The sequence below is a fragment of the Agaricus bisporus genome, assembly GCF_000300575.1.
Source record: "Agaricus bisporus var. bisporus H97 unplaced genomic scaffold AGABI2scaffold_6, whole genome shotgun sequence".
NCBI classification, from domain to species: domain Eukaryota; kingdom Fungi; phylum Basidiomycota; class Agaricomycetes; order Agaricales; family Agaricaceae; genus Agaricus; species Agaricus bisporus.
Window position 1 is genome coordinate 1245075 of NW_006267369.1, and position 19368 is coordinate 1264442.

General features: G+C 46.4%; 8 protein-coding genes across 8 annotated transcripts; 2 read left to right on the plus strand and 6 right to left on the minus strand.

The window, feature by feature from the left end:
• Window positions 1-1970: 1970 nt before the first annotated feature.
• Window positions 1971-4140, plus strand: AGABI2DRAFT_193286 (hypothetical protein). The gene is made up of 12 exons (XM_006461869.1): window positions 1971-2350; window positions 2410-2456; window positions 2516-2563; window positions 2629-2678; window positions 2741-2784; window positions 2836-2908; window positions 2962-3094; window positions 3149-3298; window positions 3361-3492; window positions 3548-3561; window positions 3619-3700; window positions 3760-4140. Exons 1-12 carry the CDS (start codon window positions 2055-2057, stop codon window positions 3918-3920), a joined length of 1230 nt encoding a protein of 409 aa, XP_006461932.1. The 5' UTR covers window positions 1971-2054; the 3' UTR covers window positions 3921-4140.
• Window positions 4141-4474: 334 nt separating this feature from the next.
• AGABI2DRAFT_118783 (hypothetical protein) lies at window positions 4475-5109 on the minus strand (the record flags this gene model as incomplete). The annotated part of the gene is made up of 3 exons (XM_006461870.1): window positions 4475-4531; window positions 4590-4652; window positions 4708-5109. 3 exons carry the CDS (start codon window positions 5107-5109, stop codon window positions 4475-4477), a joined length of 522 nt encoding a protein of 173 aa, XP_006461933.1.
• Window positions 5110-5858: 749 nt separating this feature from the next.
• AGABI2DRAFT_205979 (hypothetical protein) lies at window positions 5859-6776 on the minus strand (the record flags this gene model as incomplete). Its single annotated transcript, XM_006461871.1, has 5 exons — window positions 6664-6776; window positions 6496-6604; window positions 6379-6439; window positions 6208-6322; window positions 5859-6128 (listed from the first exon to the last, which is right to left on the minus strand). Exons 1-5 carry the CDS (start codon window positions 6715-6717, stop codon window positions 5859-5861), a joined length of 609 nt encoding a protein of 202 aa, XP_006461934.1. The 5' UTR covers window positions 6718-6776.
• Window positions 6777-6960: 184 nt separating this feature from the next.
• AGABI2DRAFT_193287 (hypothetical protein) lies at window positions 6961-7204 on the minus strand (the record flags this gene model as incomplete). The annotated part of the gene is made up of 1 exon (XM_006461872.1): window positions 6961-7204. A coding segment is annotated over one exon (237 nt), but the record flags the coding sequence as incomplete, so codon positions are not given.
• Window positions 7205-8888: 1684 nt separating this feature from the next.
• AGABI2DRAFT_193288 (hypothetical protein) lies at window positions 8889-10588 on the minus strand. Its single transcript, XM_006461873.1, has 6 exons — window positions 10438-10588; window positions 10320-10384; window positions 10141-10267; window positions 9891-10083; window positions 9227-9832; window positions 8889-9166 (listed from the first exon to the last, which is right to left on the minus strand). The coding sequence occupies exons 1-5, from the start codon at window positions 10481-10483 to the stop codon at window positions 9535-9537; spliced, it is 729 nt and encodes a 242-aa protein (XP_006461936.1). The 5' UTR covers window positions 10484-10588; the 3' UTR covers window positions 8889-9166; window positions 9227-9534.
• Window positions 10589-11247: 659 nt separating this feature from the next.
• Window positions 11248-13217, minus strand: AGABI2DRAFT_186018 (hypothetical protein; the record flags this gene model as incomplete). The annotated part of the gene is made up of 7 exons (XM_006461874.1): window positions 11248-11682; window positions 11744-12071; window positions 12121-12383; window positions 12440-12587; window positions 12638-12771; window positions 12820-12933; window positions 12987-13217. The coding sequence occupies 7 exons, from the start codon at window positions 13215-13217 to the stop codon at window positions 11356-11358; spliced, it is 1545 nt and encodes a 514-aa protein (XP_006461937.1). The 3' UTR covers window positions 11248-11355.
• A 320-nt stretch (window positions 13218-13537) lies between these two features.
• Window positions 13538-15209, plus strand: AGABI2DRAFT_193289 (hypothetical protein). Its single transcript, XM_006461875.1, has 7 exons — window positions 13538-13601; window positions 13648-13751; window positions 13804-13848; window positions 13905-14333; window positions 14392-14785; window positions 14856-14873; window positions 14929-15209. Exons 1-7 carry the CDS (start codon window positions 13544-13546, stop codon window positions 14976-14978), a joined length of 1098 nt encoding a protein of 365 aa, XP_006461938.1. The 5' UTR covers window positions 13538-13543; the 3' UTR covers window positions 14979-15209.
• Window positions 15210-16634: 1425 nt separating this feature from the next.
• AGABI2DRAFT_205992 (hypothetical protein) lies at window positions 16635-19313 on the minus strand. Its single transcript, XM_006461876.1, has 9 exons — window positions 19200-19313; window positions 18990-19151; window positions 18868-18933; window positions 18703-18806; window positions 18232-18649; window positions 17583-18183; window positions 17185-17533; window positions 17091-17129; window positions 16635-17039 (listed from the first exon to the last, which is right to left on the minus strand). Exons 1-9 carry the CDS (start codon window positions 19303-19305, stop codon window positions 16866-16868), a joined length of 2019 nt encoding a protein of 672 aa, XP_006461939.1. The 5' UTR covers window positions 19306-19313; the 3' UTR covers window positions 16635-16865.
• Window positions 19314-19368: the final 55 nt, after the last annotated feature.

The window sequence follows — 19368 nt, forward strand, 5'->3', positions numbered from 1 at the left end:
GGGATCTTGCGATCTGACTCAACGACGTCCTCACGAGTCACAGCCGATACAAGGTCTCATGTCTGTCTCAAACTTGAGCACCTCTCATTAAAGAAGCACTCTAATTAACATCGACTGATAAGGTATACTTTTAAGTCAGTGGTCTTGCCTTTTCGGGATAGATCAACATCGTCATGGTTGTCGATGCCTAAGACTGGTAAAACGTCATGGAGATACTCTTAAGCACGGGTCCTTCTGAACATGCAGATATTTCCAATGTAACCAGATACCAATCTTAGATTCCCCACTCGGCGGTCATACATATACATCATACATTGATGATTGAGAGTCAAACTGCCATGGCAGTGGGTATCGAGAAGAAGTGTTTCAGTGTGTGTCTGCGTGTAAGATCTCAGTTGAGTTCTCCCGGAATGCTCCACTGTGAATGTGAGTTCGGCGGTAGTCACTGGGATCGAAAGCAGTTGAGCTCGGTATCCGTGTTTTTCCACTATCCACAGCGCCAGATTCAGGACCGCTTTGGACAAAATCAAGTAGGCTAATGCTTATGTCGAGACCTAACATGTCGAGGGCTGAGTGACTGAAGGCGATAGAAAGTTCCCCAACGCCACGCGATCACGGAAATAGATATCTAGGTGCATGATTTTGCGGGACGCTCGAGGGTGGAACGTGATTGAAGTGGCGAGGGCTGCGCCATTTAGAGAAGACGAGAATTTTGTATCTGGAGCCACTCGCGGTGGAGGTGGATAGAATCTTGCCTGATGAATGGTGCAGGTGAACAATGAAGGTCTCGGTGTTATATCTATACGAGAATTCGAAATGTTCCAGGGAGACCATTTCTCGGAACATAATAATGGTAGAGGAATGAGAGATACAAAGAATTAAAAAGTCGGAAAGAAAAGACCTCCTCTCAGTTGAGTTGCCATGTGCCTTCCAGTTGGCAGGGGCCATTGATATCGTAAAATGCGACATGTTTTCTTCGACTTTACGTGTAGTAGAACGGCGATCTTGAATAACGCTCGTCGATACGATTTGTTTCGCGGAGGGGTAGCTTGAAAGGGGTGAGCGGTATGTCTGTTGGCCATCGCATGGATCAACATCGGCACACTCTTGAACCCGAGACTTTTAAGTAGCCGAGGGAAAGGATTGATGTGACATTTAATTATAAGCCACCGGTCATTGGTGCGTAGGCGACGGAGCGACCATCCCAAAATCGCGATCCAAACGTCGGTATCGCCCTTCCTGTGCCAGTGGCCGAAGGAGACTTCCACAGACTGACGCAAGTGTCAAGAAGATGGCTATAAATCTCGTACATTTAGTATCAAAGATCTGATGGATATTACTTCTGAATCTGGGGTAACTCGGACGATTATATGACTTCGACGCCTATCCACCAAGTGCAGTCATGGACAGGCATGTAACAGTATGTTACTCCGACTTGTATAAAACCAGATCGCAGATAAAGCCATCTTTCAATGTTAGACCCGTCGAGAATAATTTCGTTAACCTATACGCGTGAACACCCTTGAAGGAGATGAGCGGTGGGATGACGGATGTTCCTGCCCACTTCAATGTATCGGCCAGGCACGATTGTGCGGTCCCGTAATCAGTCAATACAGGTGGCAGGTGGTGGCGCAGTGGCGTAGTTGTCTGCCGGCAACCTAGGGGGGTGAGAAGGAGTGTCCCTCTCAATGTCAACACTTCATCCCCCCCTACAGCCAATAGATCCAAAGGTAAATGGCACGAGAAATGGAAGATCGAAAGCAGTTGGCATGGGACGGAACTTTGGCAGGAAACGTTATGTGAAGCTGGAGAGGAGTACGACAGCGTGGGTTGAGGCAGAAACTTGGCAATGAATTGGCCTTGCGGGAAGCGTGGGAAGGTTCCGTGTTTGGAGACCACGATCAACTGGAGATGAGGAAGATGCAAAAAATAAATAATCAGTTGTGCAGATGCGCCATTTGTCGCCGCCATAAAAACCCCTTCCACCTTGCGATCAGCCACCCCACCGCTCTCATTTCCTACACTCCGCTCATAAACACTATTGTTTCTTAGCAATGGCGGACACGACCCCCAAGCCGGATGATACCAAAGACGACGGGCGCAGCATTACACCCCATTCTTTGCCCTCCCCTCAACCCCAAAGTCCCGCTCGACCCCCAATCGAATATACTTCCCTCTCTGCTTTCGCAACCAGCTTTGGTCGCAGGTGGAAAAGCATATGGACCAAGCGATTCATCTTATCCCTGTTGGCGGGACAGGTCCTTTCCCTTTGTATCACATGTACAAACGTCACGACGACTGAGCTTGTCAGTCGAGGGTGGACGCTCTCGACGACCCAAGGATTTTTCTTGTCAGTTTTTCTCTCACTCCCATAAGGCAACCGGTGATCGCCAATCACACTTTTTATAGATACTTCGCCCTCTTTGCTGTCTACACGCCATACACGATCTATCAGTGTGAGATCACTCACAGAGTTTTTCCATGTGATTGTGTTCGCTGACCTAGGCTCGGTTAGATGGATTTAAAGGATGGATGAGGGTGATTTTACGAGATGGTTGGAAATGTACGTTACCTTCAATTCACGGGGAACTCGCTTTTTCTATATGGACACTGAGCACATGGCCACAGATATTATTTTGGCTGCCTGTGATGTGGAAGGCAATTTTCTTGTCGTCAGGGTGTGTGCTTCGTATGGGTACTTGCGTCTGTCCTTGGCTAAGTCATTTCGTATTCAATCAAGGCCTATCAATACACGGATTTGCTTTCGTGTATGTTGCTGGATGCGTCAGTCCCTTTCTGTTACTCGTAATTCTCATTGACCTAACCGTGATGTAGGTGGGCCATACCGGCTTGTATGTTCTTCTCCTGGATATACCTCCGCCCTCGGTATCATTGGACTCAGATTCTGGTTCGTTTGTCTCGTATATTTACTAGATGCTGACATCTAATCTCTCTTCTCAGGGTGTCTTAATTTGCATCGGAGGACTTGGGCTTCTCGTTGTGTCCGATTTTGTAACTGACAAAAATTATCCGGCGCTTGCCAGAGGAAAGGGAGATGGATTCATGATCGCCGGTGCTACACTCTACGGCTTCAGTAAGTGCACTCAACAGTAAAGACAAGGATCTATATGCTGAGTTTACTATCCAGCCAATGCGACCGAAGAATTTTTCGTAAGAAAGCGCCCTTTGTACGAAGTTGTTGGGCAGCTCGGCATGTGGGGATTCATCATAAATGGAATCCAAGCATCCGGTTTGGAGTCGAAGAGTATGAAGCAAGTACCTTGGAATGCTGGCATTAGTATGTCCCATTTCTTTCTAATCGCTGGTACTTAGAGGCTAAACTAAATTCTACGTTCTTAGTTGGCTTACTTATGGCCTACACCGCTGCATTGTTCATCCTCTATACCATTGCTCCGATGCTATATCGTTTGGCTTCTTCTACATACTATAACTTGAGCTTGCTTTCGAGTGATTTTTGGGGTCTGCTTTTTGGTGAGTGCTTTTGATGCTCGTGAAATGTCTGAATTGCTGAAGGTCATCTTTTCAGGATTATTCCTCTATGTATGTTCTTCGTCGGTCTTTCAGCCCAAAATCCGAACTCATTGATTCCTTCTATAGCACTACCACCCATACTGGCTATACTTTGTCGCATTTGTTGTCATCCTCGGTGGCTTGATCACCTACTTTTGGTATTCTACTCGTATGTCTTTTTGCGTCCATTTTTTTTTTACATGTCGAGACTTATTTCGTAACTTCTAGCGGAAGAGCAGGCAGGAAGTGCGCAGCAGGTTCAAGCGCCTCCTTATGTCAATCAGCGTGGCCGATCCGTTCAACAAGATCCAGAACAACCTGCGGTCAACGATTTGGTTGATCCACTGGACTCTAACAAATTGATACGTGACGATAGTCGAGGGCAGTAGAAAGGTTCTGACCGGTTTCACACAAGGATTTCTGACGTATTCGATGTGGTTGATGATGCATATCAACGATTCTTACGCTGTTACAATCTGTGTTATACCTATATATGCCCATCTTTGGATCTCATGTTTTACTGCCGCTGAATGTTGTTCTCTTGAACGAGCGAAACACTTGTCTCTGAAATCATACTTGGTGGACTTCCCTCCAATATAGTTGAGCAATAAAAAAAGAATGATTATCGATTGTAAGCAGAACGATTTCGCTGAGACTAGATAAGTCGGGGTTAAGGAAGGCGTTCTCGTCTTTTCTGAAGAAGCTCACGGATGCCCCCATGCGACTGTCCATGGAGTCCTTGGTGCATGGGTGCATTTGGTCATATTCACCGTTGTCTTTGGTCGAATATCAAATAGAAGTCGTCGGCATCAAATAGGGGTTCTCAACTCGTCAGTCGAAGAGGAAAATTTAGAGACAACTAAGGGTTATTAATAAATAAAGATGCAACTGAGCTGATAAGATTAAATTAGAGTCGGGGCAGATTTCTGGGCTGCTCCTCGATCTATCGTTTGAGTTCTTCGCCTTGTTTCCTGCGTTGCTCACGATTTTCAACGAGTTTCTGATATCAGATTTTTGTTGAGAAATATTCCGGTTTTGATTGAAAAAAAGACACTCACGGCTCTCAAAGATTCCGCAGTTGCTACGATGGTTTCGAGAGCTGCTTCACTCATATCACTCATCTGAAAACAGGCGCTTTAGCTCCAAATCGAAAAAAAAAACGATGGAATGAATTACAGTTTCAGTTGCCTGTCTTTGCAGATCAGCCAAAGGATCTTCCTCCTCTTGATTCTTCCCCCTCTCCTTCTCTTGGCCCCACTCCCAGGCTGCAGAAGGAAGATTATTTATCCTCCTTGGAATATCTCTGAACGAAAAAGATGGCTCCTGCGCTTGAGTGGATGTTGGAGATCCATCCGGGTTGGTGGAAGCGTTAGATAGAGGGAGCGGTGAGGGATATTGTTGTTGGATGGCGGCGCGATGACAATGACCCCAAGAACTCCAAGATGTGCTGTTAGCGTGTATTTTGTGACATTTGTGCCAGACAGTTGCAACACCCGCGCCGATTGCGAACCAGATAAAACGACTTGGTCCTCTGCTATATCCCATATGTCGCCAGTGATGATGATGATAAGGGTACATGCTCTTGGTGGTCGTTGGAAGGAGAAGTACTTATAAAAGGCCGGATGTAGAATAGATGCTTATAGTGGCAGCATGAGTACGTGGTCCATCGGCAGGGAGGATTAATTTACTGCGCGGGCCTGTTCAATTTTAGAACCGAAGCCGATATGACGCGTTGCATTTAACACGCGTGAGAATACTGTGCTTTCGATCAACGGAAACCTTGGTTAGTACCTTATTTGGTTTAATAGTAACTAGCTCGCGCTGCGCCTGCCGCGTCCGCGTCAGCAATGAGAATTTCTTCTCATCATTTGTGTCATTAATTAAAATCAACAACAAACTCAGGACGCGTGAGTCGTTTGACTTAATTTTGTTTTATTATTGCTCTTGATTAGTATTCCTTTTTTCAGCTAACAAATGGCAGTCAACAGCGTCCTGGCCCCGGACTCCGTTTATCAGCCCCAGGTAACAGGCCCAGATAACGCAAGAGATCTGGACCCTGACATATGTAGCATTATATCATTCGGACATTTAAGTTGGCTGTAAGAGATGAGTTTACCTTAGGCGCTTCCGTGATTAATCTCTTAACAGAAATTGAAAAAATCTTCGACAACTTTATTGAGACATAATGTTTTGAACAAACTAGCGTACACCCACGTTCCAAGTATGTAACCATTAGATCATTCCCGAATGAGAGATATTCAGATGAGGATACTACGGAGTACCGTGAAAATCACTAACTACTCGACTGCTGTTTTCCGGCCTCTCTTCTAGTACGACATCTTTTCTTTCGTTTCCAGACTTCCATCGAAGGAGACCTTTCCCTCGCTGGTATTGACACAAAAGGCACTTTCAGTATGCTTTGTTATTTCTCGTCTTTTAACCGATCCATTCCCCGGCTTTTTCACAGAATCGAAAAATATCGCTAAGATTAGAATTGCAGAGAGCATAGTCCAAGTTACCCATGCATTTGCGAGCATCGCGGATAGAAGTTGACACGGTTGATAATATTTGCAGATCATGCCGGAACCCCAATACGACTATCAGGAAAAGAAAACCAGGCATACAAGCGCCAGTAAGGAAAGTTCAATTGATACGGGATAAAACAAAATGACGTACACTGGCAATTCCGGTGCTGGTGACCCAGAACAACCAGAGTGTGCTCAGGACCACGATTTCTCCTAGCCAGGTTGTAAGGACAAAAATTTCGAGCCGTTGGAACTTTGCAATCAAACTGTTGATCATGGTAATCATTATTAGTAGGACTGAATATAGAATTTGAATACTTACACAAACATGGACCAGCCCATTGTGATCAAACTCGCGAAAAACAAAGCAACGACGATTGGATCTGCAGTTTATGAGACCACGAGCTGAGGGGTATGGGGAGGGAGAAACGATGAATACCATAGAATGGTACGCCAGTGGTGCCGAAGAAAGGATCGCGGAGCGGTTTATGTGTTGTATAATGCAATCTCGCAGCGGTTATACACAACACAATGATTGACTCCACCATCTGGGATTGTTTCGGTTCCCAATGTGAATCGAGTCGAAATATTAGGTAAATTAACATACCGTGAAGGCGTATAATCCAAGCCTTATGTACGGAGTCCAACCTGATACTTTCATCTTTAATCAACGTTGAACGGTTGAGCAATAAGAGAAATTGTGACGAGATGAGGCCCGGGTGAGTCAGGCAGGGGAGCCAACCGCAGTCAAATGCAGATATCGCATCCAATAAATACTTACGAAGTTCACCCCACGCCTCACAAACCAGTTCATGGTACATAGCGTTGGTTTGTCCATTCATCAATTCGAACACACGTCTGACCCTTGCATGGCCCAATTGTTCTTTCCTACCTGTTCTTTCTGATTGAGATCAGTCATAGAATAATTCGCAGCGCAGTATCAGTGCTTCCAAGGCTCGAGTCCGAGATTTAACAGCACATAACTGGGTATGCCATTCCAAGCTTTCGACAGAACGTGTGAACAGAAACCCGCAGCATCTGGCTGCGCTGATAGGACATCTGAAGCGCTCATGTCGAAGTCCGCAGTATATTGTTGCACTGAAAATGCTGCCGAAATCCGCAGTACACCATTTCTTACAACGAGGAACCTGCAATCAAGATTATTCCTTTGGCTGGTTCTTCGGTAGTCCCATCACCGAGAAAGACGAGAAACAGAATGCTGGCACCCACAGAGGTTGTGTCCCAGCTTGTTTCCAAGAGTCGTCCGTTCGCTTGTCCCAGTCATTGATAATCCGCCCCCAAGTGCATCGAAATAAACCTGGAACCCCTGTATACGACTTGCAAATGGTGCATTGAGATTGAATTTGAAGCTGTTCAGCATTCCGCGAGGAGGGACACCGGAAGGCTCATTTTGGTTACGTGGACCAAGCAAAGAAGTGAAGACTGCCGCCACTATCCAACAAATTTCGGCCGGATTTGAATTGTAGGGTTGCAAGTAGTCAACTGAATCCTCTCCCGGTTGAATTGATAGTTCATTGACAGGTCGAGGGCGAACCTGATCGCCAAGTGCTGGAGCGTTGCCTTCTTTCCGCCAGAGCATTGGTTTACCAGAGGGGCTGGATATCTGCAGAAAGCTGCCCTGAGAGAACCAAGATGGATAGGTACCAATCGAGGTTATGTGTAAGCTTCAGGTTGAAGCTTACAGCACGTATATAAATCGGTGGCAGAACGTCATTCGAATATTTGTTATGTCCCTTTTCAAAGTGCGACGGTTACGAGGTCAATTACAGGTTACTTGCTTCTAAGTTGTCGAGACCGAGATCTGTTACTAGTGGTATCCAGGAGCCTTCTGGTTTTGTCTTTGGTGCAGCAGTAAGAGGAGTAGATGAGGGTCGGTCAGCTGACAAGCGGACTCGGACATCAAGTCGTTCATCCATCATTTCTTTGTGGGCTCACGCGTCAAAGAAGTATCTCGCTTAAATTCGATCATCCTACGGGCACACTTGCTGCGAGTGGAAGCAAAAAAAAAAAGGCGGTACGTAGAGACGACCGCCTCTAACTCTGATCGATTGGTTCTTATTTACAAACGAGATATCGGGCGACATGGATCATCTAATACCCTGTCCAGAACACGCCGGCTCGTATTGAGCTATATAATAGGAAGGATAAGTTAACCAATAATGCTAGTATCATTCCCCAGAATAAGGTTATCGATTAACCTCGTTTTTCCAACAAACAACGCGCCGTTCAACAATGCGACATCTAAATCCTTCCGTGTAACATCATCTCCAATAATATCAAAGGTATCCGCGTCGTTTATTTCGATGAAATCCAACCGAATGTCCACTTTTGATCCATTTTCTCGCGCCTCGCGTATTCGAGTTTCAACTAAGGCGTGTGCTCTGGCAAGGCATTCGACTTTTGGAAAACCAGCCTCCCAAGCAACTTTTGCAGCAGACAAGGCATTATATAATGTTGGTGCGACTTGACGCTCTTCAGGAGTGAGGTATGCGTTTCTCGACGAGAGAGCTGTCCCATGTACGGGATCACGAGATGTAGGCACGATATGGAGATTTTCGGGCAGAGGATGAGAAAGAAGTAGATCCCTCGTCATGCGTTTTAGCAGTAGTGCCTGCTGTATATCTTTTTGGCCAAAATATGCTCGAGTTGGCTAGAGTCAGACCTAAATCACTCCATTATTCTCCAAACAAGTGAAATCATAGAACTTACTTGGATGACATTGAACAGCTTAGTTACGACTGTGGTCACCCCACGGAAAAACGTTGGTCGACTACGTCCTTCCATCTGGTGGCTGTATCCTTTGACCTCAACAAAGGTGCCCTTTTGCGCAGAGACGTCTTGAGTGACACCAGAAGGATACATCTCTTTGCTATCTGGAAGAAATATTGCGGATACTTTTCGGGTAGTAGAGGACGCGTCAACGTCATTATTTGGTGCCAAGTCGACCGAAAAACTGAGAGGAAGAAGGGCTGCGACATCCTGAGATAACGTCCGAGGGTACGTCGAGAGGTCTTCATGAGGTGCAAATTGAGCTGGATTGACAAAGATGGAGACGACAGTGAGATCGTTTTCGGTCAGTGACCTACGAACTGGGTGAATCATGCGACGGGACTCAATGAATAATGATGACCCAAAAAAGCCTCGCTCACCTAGAGATAGATGTCCTTCATGCAAGGCACCCATCGTTGGAACATAGCCTACAGACTGGCGCTCTGAAAACGCCTGTTCTCGCCATTCACGAAAAGTGGCTGCTTTGTTGAAGAAGGGGATTGGTGACGGCGGTAGAGTAGATGACATTCTGCGATTTGTAGTCGAGAATTTTCTGGGCTGGAAATAATACCCTCGAGAGATGTACGTATGAGGGAATCGACAAAATGGTCGTAACAACATAGGGGGTAGATTTTTTAGTTCTAGGCGATCAATGATCGTTTGAATGCCTTTATCAGATAAGACAATGCTACAGGCGCTTAGTTCCCCTTTTCAGCTGTCCTGCTTTTTTCTGCTTCTCCCATTCCGCCCGCCAACGCTGCCACTCGACTTCTCTCCCTCCGTCAGACCAGATCGCCCAACCGTCACGAATCTGAAGCCAGGTAGACACAGGATTCTCCAACACAAACAATTTGACTTGGCTTAGGAACGATGTTGGATATTTCGTCGGAATCAATTCACAAGCGAGGTAAATCGAGAAACCCAAGGAAGACCCGATACCCAGACCCCATGATATCTGATGCCAGTTGTGGTATTCAAGATAGTGCCTATGTCATGACTCACTGTCAGAAACGCTTCTACAGCATAGAGTTCTGCTGCCCTCACCTTGAATACGCAACTGCGCCAGCCCAGCATAACAGACCGACATAGACCACAAGACGCCATAGCTGATCTATTGGTTTCCAACCTGTGCTGGCAAAGCGATGCCTGAAATACATGTGGCAAATCAGAAAGGTTGCAAAATATCCCATGTATTGGCTGTGTGAAGACGGAAACCCATAGCCATTGCCAATGCTTTCTAGAACAAGTACAGAATTGGGTTCAGGCGATATACAAAGGCATCATTGGCACTCACGAATTGGTCGATCTTGTTTTATGGCATGTTTTATAGCGTAGTTCAATGCTTCACCAAATAGCTGCCCAGTCCACATTACAATGACAAGGTATTCGCGTGTCATCACAGCCAACGCCGCATATGAGGCCTGTCATGTCACTTCAGAGGTATTACAAATCTAGAGCCATAGCTACACATACCATAAGTAAAATTGGACTCAATGTGATCAAGGCAAGCCCGAGCGAAAGTATAGAATCGTCATTGTCTGAAAGTCTATTAGAGTGAGCATTCGGAAGTCTAAGGACACGCTGAACTTGCAGAGTACGTGGGTGAGGTCGAGTGACGTCTTCTGGCCTTCTGACATACTCAGACTGGGCCGGTCTATGTCAGCGAGAAGCGGGAGGGATTTGTCTGTGACAATGTCAGTATTGACGCCACCCGGAGGAGACACGAAGCAGTACTCGGTATCTTCCCACGAAGTACTACTCGACTGTCGTGTGGTCGCCAAAACCTCGATGAAAGCAGCAAGGAATAGAAAATATTGGGGCTGAGCGAGCTTAGATGCAGAACCTCTACAACTACTCCCTTGTCACATCTGCAGTTTCCACAATTCGCAAAGCGACCACCGGCCTAAAATACGTCATTTCGAAATTCATTGTACATATCTGTACCACTGCTTCGCCAGATGGCGTCCAAAATCTTCGATCATTCCGCATAGATCCCTCACTTTTAAACGTAATACTACTGGAGACGCTTTCTTACTACACTATGGATGAATTGAATCTGCAAAAGAATGACCCTCGGATCAGTTCGAAAGTTCGCCTATATTAGCCGAGCTGCTGATATCAAGGTCAAGAGCCGACTAACTTCGTCCCAGTGAGGCAAATAAGTCAAATATACCGTCTCGCAATAGTTAGGCATTCGATGAAACGAGACAAGATGTGTGCATGGTGTGTACTTGCATTGTTACCGCAGAAAGCGTAGATCCCCTGCTCGAATCAATTGTCGCCACTCGCGATTCATCCGTCACCCTACAAATTTGCAAGGGCACGCCAGAGTATCATAGAGGAATGGGCTATCCGACAATGCTTTTGGAGGCTGTCGTTAAGAACGTTCAATTTTGACATACTGCGCAAGTCAGGGAAAATAAATGAGCTTCTCGAAAGGTCTTTCAAGGCGAGCGACTGGCGGAGTAGGAAGCACGTATAACCCTTCAAATATTCTAGCCATGGGCGATTAAGCTCCTCTACTCCTTTTTCTCCGCCTCGAATCTCCACCACCATCTTCCGTACTTTCAACTTTATCCTGTTTTCCATTCTCACCAGTCATCACATGCTGAACGACAGAATCCCACATTGCATCGTTGATGCCTTTGGCCTTTCCAAGTTGTTCCTTCAGTTGAGCTACCTGAGCCTCAAGTTCCGAAATTTTGTCTTTGGCTGCGGAAGATTCGAAAGCCGAAGATCCCATTGAACCATTTTGATCTGAGAAGGGTCGAACGAAAGATGCATGATCACGAAGGAATTCTTCATAGTTGAATTCAGCAGGGTTATTTTGAGGTGACTGGAATTATATAGGAAGTCAAATTTGGTCAGAGGAGTGAATGACCAAGAATTTTACTTACGGTAGGATTTGGCTGAAGGAACATGGTAACTTCATGAGCTTCACGACTTTTTGAGTCCTTCATCCTTTGAAAAGGTTGGACAGGTTTTGCGGGCAAGGCGTCCCTAGCATCGGATATGCTACCAACATTGAGGTCCAAGCTGATATGTCCAATAAGATCCAGGGGCTTTAGAAAACTAGTAAGGTGTGTGATTGAAAAGCCCTTATGAGTAGAAATCGTTCGGACGAGTTGATGGGATGGGAAATCGTAAAAATGAATGACGCCGGTGGACGTGCCAACTATCAAGTAAGTGGATGTCATCGATATCGCCATAGCAGATACGCTCTCGCTAGGCCAGTATGAGCAGCCTGTAGATCGAGAAGTAAGAAACGACCCACCCAACTTGGATAGGTCCCTTTTTCTGGCTTTCTTGTTCATTATCACCGATGCGGACAATGTCGTTGGTACCGCCTCCCCCTACCGCCTCCTGGATCATATCACCGGCGGCATTCTTGCGTTGTTGGAAGAGGTGTACTTTGTGTATGGAACCATCTATGTCAGCGGCAAAAAATACCCTCTCGGTCACATCCCAAGCCAGATGTGCAATAATTTGAGGGAACTGAAAGGTTGTCAACAGCGTTCCCGTTGATAAATCCCAGAGCTAGGGTATTATCAATGAGCCTTTACCAGTTACAAATCTAGATTGGTGAACTGTACCTTAGCGGTGTGGTCTGCGGATGATGTCAAGATGCGACAGGTCAGGAATGCTCCTACGCCGCATTGAATATCTGTTATCGGAAGGGTGTGGTCTGATAATGAACGATGTAGGGTTGCTGGATCGTTCTGCGCCTCATTATCAACAAGTCTGGTAGTAGGGTGAGATAATGGTTAACTGAAATGATAGCATAAACATACCTCGCAACAATCCAGACGTTGACGGATGAATCTTCGCTGCCAGAAATAAGCACAGTTCCATCGTTGGTGAACCGAAGAACGTTGACGCGACGATAATGAGCATCCCAAGAATTGAAGAGGATACCCGAGGCAATCTGTTACGAACGTTAGCGGCAGCATGGGACAAGGAAAGCACCACTGACCTCCCACAGATAGATTCCGCCTTGAGCTGTTCCACCGGCGCAATAACGACCTGACTTGTCGATGGCTATGCATGTCAACTTTTCTGGGAGGACGATTTTGAGAGCAATTTGGTCCTAAAACTAATTTGATTGATTTGATGCAGCAAAGAACAGACGCGATATCCTACTTTTTGAAAGTTATAGACATTAAGAAGCGATTTGCCTGGCTGAGCAGCCAGCATGAATCCCCCTTGAGTATTGCTTGATTCGAGCACGGCGGTACAGCGGGGAGCGGCCGATGTTTGCTTGAAGGTCGCTAGGAGGGTCGTGCTCTGGACGTCATGGAGAGCGATAGTACCAGCGCCTTGTTCCGGGGACTGGGGCGCAGTTGCGCAGAAGAGGACTTCTTCGAGTCGCATCACTGTTCTTAGATGGGACTCGACAACCTGCAAATTGATTTTAAGTGTACAGCCACTGAAACCTCCGAAATTGAATGGTAAAAATACCCAAGGCGATTCATCTCATGCGTGCACAGTCAAAGTTCCTTTGAACCCTTCTGCATAAAGATATGACGGGAGCGATAGAAGGCATGACTATAGAAAGTAACATCATCACTGGTTTGATAATGAGTTCTAGTAGATTCTCCAACCGGACTGCCTCGAGATTAGAATAAAACACAAGGCCACGTGCTAGTCGCCCCAAAGCTATGATTCATTAAAGCTTCTAGATCTCTTCCACTCCTTCCATGGCCTATCCTCTCTACGAATTGCTGGGAATACCCAAGGATGCTACCACCGAACAGAGTGAGTCTTCGTGACATCATCTTGCTTGGCCCTGACCGCTCCCAAGTTCGCAGGGCGTACAGAAAGAAAGCACTGAAAACACATCCGGACAAGCTGCCTCAAGACCTTAGCGAGGAAGAACGCAATGTGGCAGCGGAAAAATTCAGAGAGGTTGGTTTATATTATGAGTTGTATAGCATCCTTTTGAGTGCAAGTATCGCAGATCAGCCATGCCTGCGAGATATTGACCGACCCCGAAAAACGCAGAGTATGTTTTTCATTATAATATGAGGGTAAAACTTCAGCTCATCCGTATCCTGTTAGGAGTACGACATCCATGGAGTGTGGCCGCCACCAGAACCGGAAGAAGTGTTTGAGACACCCTTCAGAAACGGATGGCATCCTCGTAGCCACGCCTACACTCCGCATGAATACCACCACTCATACCACAATCATGTGTTCAGAGACCCCTTTGACTTGTTCAAAACCATGTTCGAAGATTTTGACGACATGCTTGAAGCCTCGCCTTTCCGTCCTCACTTTGCACCATTTGATCCTTTCGGCAATTTCGGTAGCCACCGCTCGCGGAGCATGTTTCCTGAGAGCCTTTTCTCAATGCCCACCATAGGCTTTCAATCTCAACCCGGGTTTCCGGACTTTCGAGGAGGAAGAAGCAACTCCCACTCCGAGACATTTTCCACCCGAACAGTCAACGGTGTCACTGAAACTATCCATACCGTGCGCGGCCAGGATGTAGGTTATCTTCATAACGCGACATCTCTCCATAAATGTAAACTTATGCTCTTGGCAGGGAATCGAACACGTAACACGACAATATCCTGACGGTAGGGAGATATACACAATCAATGGTGTCGAGCAGCCATCTAGCCGTGGTGATCATCTCGTCCGGGACACGACTTCGCCCAGGCTATTGACTCCCGGCCAGTCTCGACCACGCCGCAGCGAGGCACCCGTCTATTCGCACCCACAGGCTCCGCAGTCTCGTAGAGACGCCCGTCACAGCAATAGTCGTGATTCAAGTTATTCAAGGAATTACCCCGCACAAGCAGCACCGCCATCATCACGCAAGCGAGAATATGATATATCTCCACCCCCGTATACCGGAACCAACTACCCTCACGGATCGTACGACCGTTATGATTTACCGCGACACAGCAGGGATAGACCTGCGGCTTATACCGGACGTAAGTAACGCCAAAGATCACTTTCACGGTGGTTGTATCATTGATAATTGCTGCCTCTTCTTCCATATAGATCCGGGATCGCCACATGGTAAGCAATCTTTACTTCCTCCAGTGCTCAATTTTCAAACCTCATTATGCCCTAGTTTACGACGAGCATCATTATCCGAGAACCCGGTCCTCGAAACGCAGGTAACTTATGTGGTCTGCATGCTTTCGTGTCACTGCTTCCACAACTCAGCCATTCTTCACTTGTTCTTTTGCCGCATACTTTATCACGTTCTTGTATATCTTTTCCTCTGAACATGCTTTGCGATTCTTGTCTCCCATGTACACTTTTCTCATCTCTTGTTAGAAATAGCAAAAAAAATACCAAACATGTAGCACTTGTATGAAATTCTATTTCTTTGTTGCTCGATTGAGTTTCTATTACAATGTCCCATCTCGATTTGGCCTTCTTCAAGCCTGCTGACGCTTGTGCTCGAGAGAGGATATTTTACCTGCAAGGATCTGATTTTGCATTTGTGGCCCGGTAATAAAATACACCTACTCACTATCGATTTCAACGCGGCTTCGGTTAAATCAGCTTCTTTTTGAAGCCTCTCCACCTTCGCTATGTTTGAGTTCGCAGCTTCTTCAATCCTCTTCATCTTCGCCGCTACAGATTTTTTCAGATCTGAAAGATCTTGATCCGACCCTTCTGTTTGTGCTTCTACTAACGACAATTGAAGCTCCTTCAGCTCCTCCGTAAGTGATATCGAAATTGACGTCGTTTGGTTTGCTTCTGTTACTATACGATCTGTTTTCTGAGGAGGCGTATGAGTAATAATACAAAAAAAGGGCATGTATGATAGTGCGACTTGGAACCTTTCTTAGTTCATCTATCTCCGAATCGTTGAAAGTTTTCCCGGGCATGTCGGGGAACGAGATTGAGGAGGTATAATATATAAGGGTCCACGTGCAGAGGAGTCACAAGTACTCATTTACATAAATGATGAATCTACAGCACATCTATCGATCACCTTCAAACAACGTTGTTGTCTTCTTTTTCAACTGACCAATTACAATCAGTGAAACCTGACTTACTAAGTCAACTACTTCTCTTATCCCTCTATCTTTCATCAACAGCCCATGCCAAGGAAGAGTAATATACTACCGCAATTTAAGCTCTTGTTGATGAAATTCAACAAAACCCTATAACAACGTTAAATCAAACGGGGGAATACAATAAAGCCTGAAAGCGCTAAAACAAATGGAGGATCCCCTCGGGCAACTCTCGGGCAAGTCAAACAAATATAGAGCCATAGATAGACTATACCGTCGGCCGACAGAGGACCCTAGAATATTCTTTCAATATCACGTCGAGTGGATAGGAGACCCGCTTGATGTTTAGAAGGGTGAAAGGGCTGGAAGCCTCGAGGATTTACCGCGCCCAAGATCGTGCCTTGTTCCTTGTCGCCAAGTTGCCAGAAGCAAGCATCAAATATCAATCCGCCGGAGGCGGCTACGTATTTAGCCCCCAATTAAGCAATAAATACCGTTGTCGAGCAGCGATATCTCAAGTAGAAGATAGTCGTTTCACGAATCTGCAAGCCGAAAGATCGTAACCTCCATAGAAACTGTGTTAACATTTTTTTTGCAGTCGCAATTTGATGATGAATGAATACATAGTTCGTGGATCACAGAAAAGAAAACCACCGCCATTACGTTCATTAATTTGGAAACCTGACTTCGGTTTGGAAAAAAAAAAAAAGACGGGGGGAAAAAAGGCATGAACAGCGAAAATGAATGACTGATTGATTTGAGAATTTGCAAACGAGCGAGGGAGGATAGACTGGGGAAAAAACATAGGGAAGGACTGGGTGGAGCAATCAGGAGTATTATGGTGGAAAGGGAGAACCTATAGCCCGAAGGACGGTTCATTATCACATGCGTGGCAAAAGAACAGCAATAGATAGAATTGTGCAACTCTTGAAGAGGGCAAATTAGAAAGTAAAGCGGCATGTGACGCGAAGGCCAAGAGCGTCAACATCAGACTGACGGGACCGTCCCCGAAACGGAAAGAGGAGCAATTGAACCATATTTATGACTTTGCGGGCTGTACAGGTGGAAAAGCAGAAGACATGGGCGATACTTGGGTTTGTGTCATGTCTTCAAAGTTGGAAGTGGACGATGATGGTGCATGTCCCGGCGTACCAGATGCTGGAGTGTTAGGCGAATTTCCAAGATGGCTGCTGACTTTGCCGATAAACCAAGACTGCAGACATCACTGAATATAAGTTGAAAATGGATCAATGGTATTACGTACCGGTACCCATCCTCTATCACCGCCCTGCTCTTTCACAGCCTGCAATAATTTATTTGATGAATATGGAGGATTTGATTCGGCAAAAATGACTGACATATGACCAGTGGTTATATCGTTTAAACACCCTTAATTGTTCCCCCTCCACTAGGTCTAGTTCCTCATCCCCTTTCTTTCTATAGTCCATCAGCGCGACACCGGGGAAACTTGTTGATATGATGCTTAAAGGGAGTATTGGAGTCTTGGAAGCATCACCAGATGCAGTTCCCTTGGCGGCAGTTGCTTCGGCAATCGCTGAAGCCACAGGGACATTCGTCTCGAGTAGACAACCAGCTGGCACCCAGCCTTGCTTAACTATATCTGTATCCACTACTCCGGATCCTGTCGGATCTTGTTGTACGATCCACCAACCTCTCGATCGCGAAAGGATGATAAAAGTGTCACCACTGAAGAAAAATCAATTGAGGAGCTGGAAAGGAGCAGACAGCAACTTACACCACTACATCAAACTCGTCTTCCTGTTCAGCCATATAGGGATAGATAGCGACCGCATAAGATACGCTGCCACTGGGTGATGGTATGGCAACTGGGCTCGAATGACCACCATGTGGATTTTCATTGGCCTTTGACTCGGGTCTCGATACCGTTGCATTTGGGACATTTAACGTGGCATCAGTGGTCGTTGATCCCAAAGTGCGTGAGCTGGTAGAGGTGGAAGGCGCTCCTACATCATCGCTCTTGTCTTGTCCAATTAGCGGAGAAGGAAGACTCCCTTCCTGCCATCCAGGCCGAGGCGTGGGAGTTGTCGATAGTGGTCCGGAAGGCGTAGAAAGGTCGGAGACCTCTAGTCTTGGCGGCCGATGGTTAGATTTAGAATCAGAGGTCGATTTAGTATGGCCCTGAGTTGGCACGGTGTCATTAGATACCATGGAAGAGGCTCTACGGGCGGCGTGTTTTTGTTGGGCAACAGCAATTGGAGAGCGAATATCTTTGATGTGTTTAAGCATGAAAACAGGGTTTTTCTTTGAGTCCTTCAGTTTTTGAAACAAAAGGAGCGGTTTTTCGTCGTAACTCAAACATCGTTCAATGCGGTTACCTATATAAGATTTAATGCGCGGTTACCAGGTTATAAAACTAACCGTACCCGACGGCCCATAGCAAATGAACATTGCATAGTTCTTCCATGTGTCATTGTTGATACGGTACTTCTTTAATGCAGCCGGAAGTACTTTCCATGTTGGATCTTCCAGACTAACTTTGAAGCTTTTCAGATTGTCAGAACTCTCCTGACGTTGGCTTCGGAGTGATTGGTTGGGGTTAGGTGAATCAGTCACTGAAGGAGGTTGGGGTGCTTGACGTGATTTCTCTGGCGTCACTGTAGCCTGTGGTGCGGAGGGAAAAACGGGTGTGGCAGTGGAACGACTGTAGGGCATCTCATGTTCCAGTCTTTGAGGGGATGGATGAGGCGATTCGACTGCGTCTTGTTTCGTTGGCGACCGCTGAGGCTGGACGAATTGACCCCATTTAAAGGATGGCTGTCGCCGAAGTTCATTGGGCTCATCCTAGAAGGGGGATCAAAAAGTGGATTCAAGATGGTAACTGGCACAGCACATACACTACGAGTCAACGATGCTTTGATGGCGCCCAAATCTTCTGCAAAGGAGCAGACAAGCTGGTGCAAGTGACGATTATCATCTTCGAGGGCATGGAGTCGGTTTACTACGAAGCCAATAAAATTCAACGACTTTCGAAAAATAGCGATGGCATAATATTGTGCTACCTTGTGTGTTCACAATAGAATACAATTTGTCCAGCGTCATGCTCTCGGGAAGATCACAGGCTTCGGCTGTCAGAAAACACAGGGTTCGATGAGCACTGGCTGGACGCTGTTTCCAAGCTCACATGGAGGTATATAGTGGTCTTCGTCTATCGGGATATTGTTTGCGATCTTAAGCTGGTATATGGCCTTGAGAATAGCCAGCCTCTGGCCAATTGTGGGTACGCCGAGTTCCCTGAGGGTTTCACTGTTTAGCATGACAAAAACGTCGCCGCCGACGCTGTTTTCTGGGGCGCGTCAGTATGGCCGCAGTTCGACAGGGAAGCCAGACACACCCTTGAGCGGGTTCTCGTACTGGGAGAAACCGATGCTGGAAAGCCATCTGTGGACGTCTGCTGGGTCCCACTCGAGGATGGGTCGACTGGCGAGATCGTTGTCCATCGTCCAAACTTGAGAGTCAAGGAGACGCTGACCGGCCAAGAGCACTTGCCAGGCCACGTGACC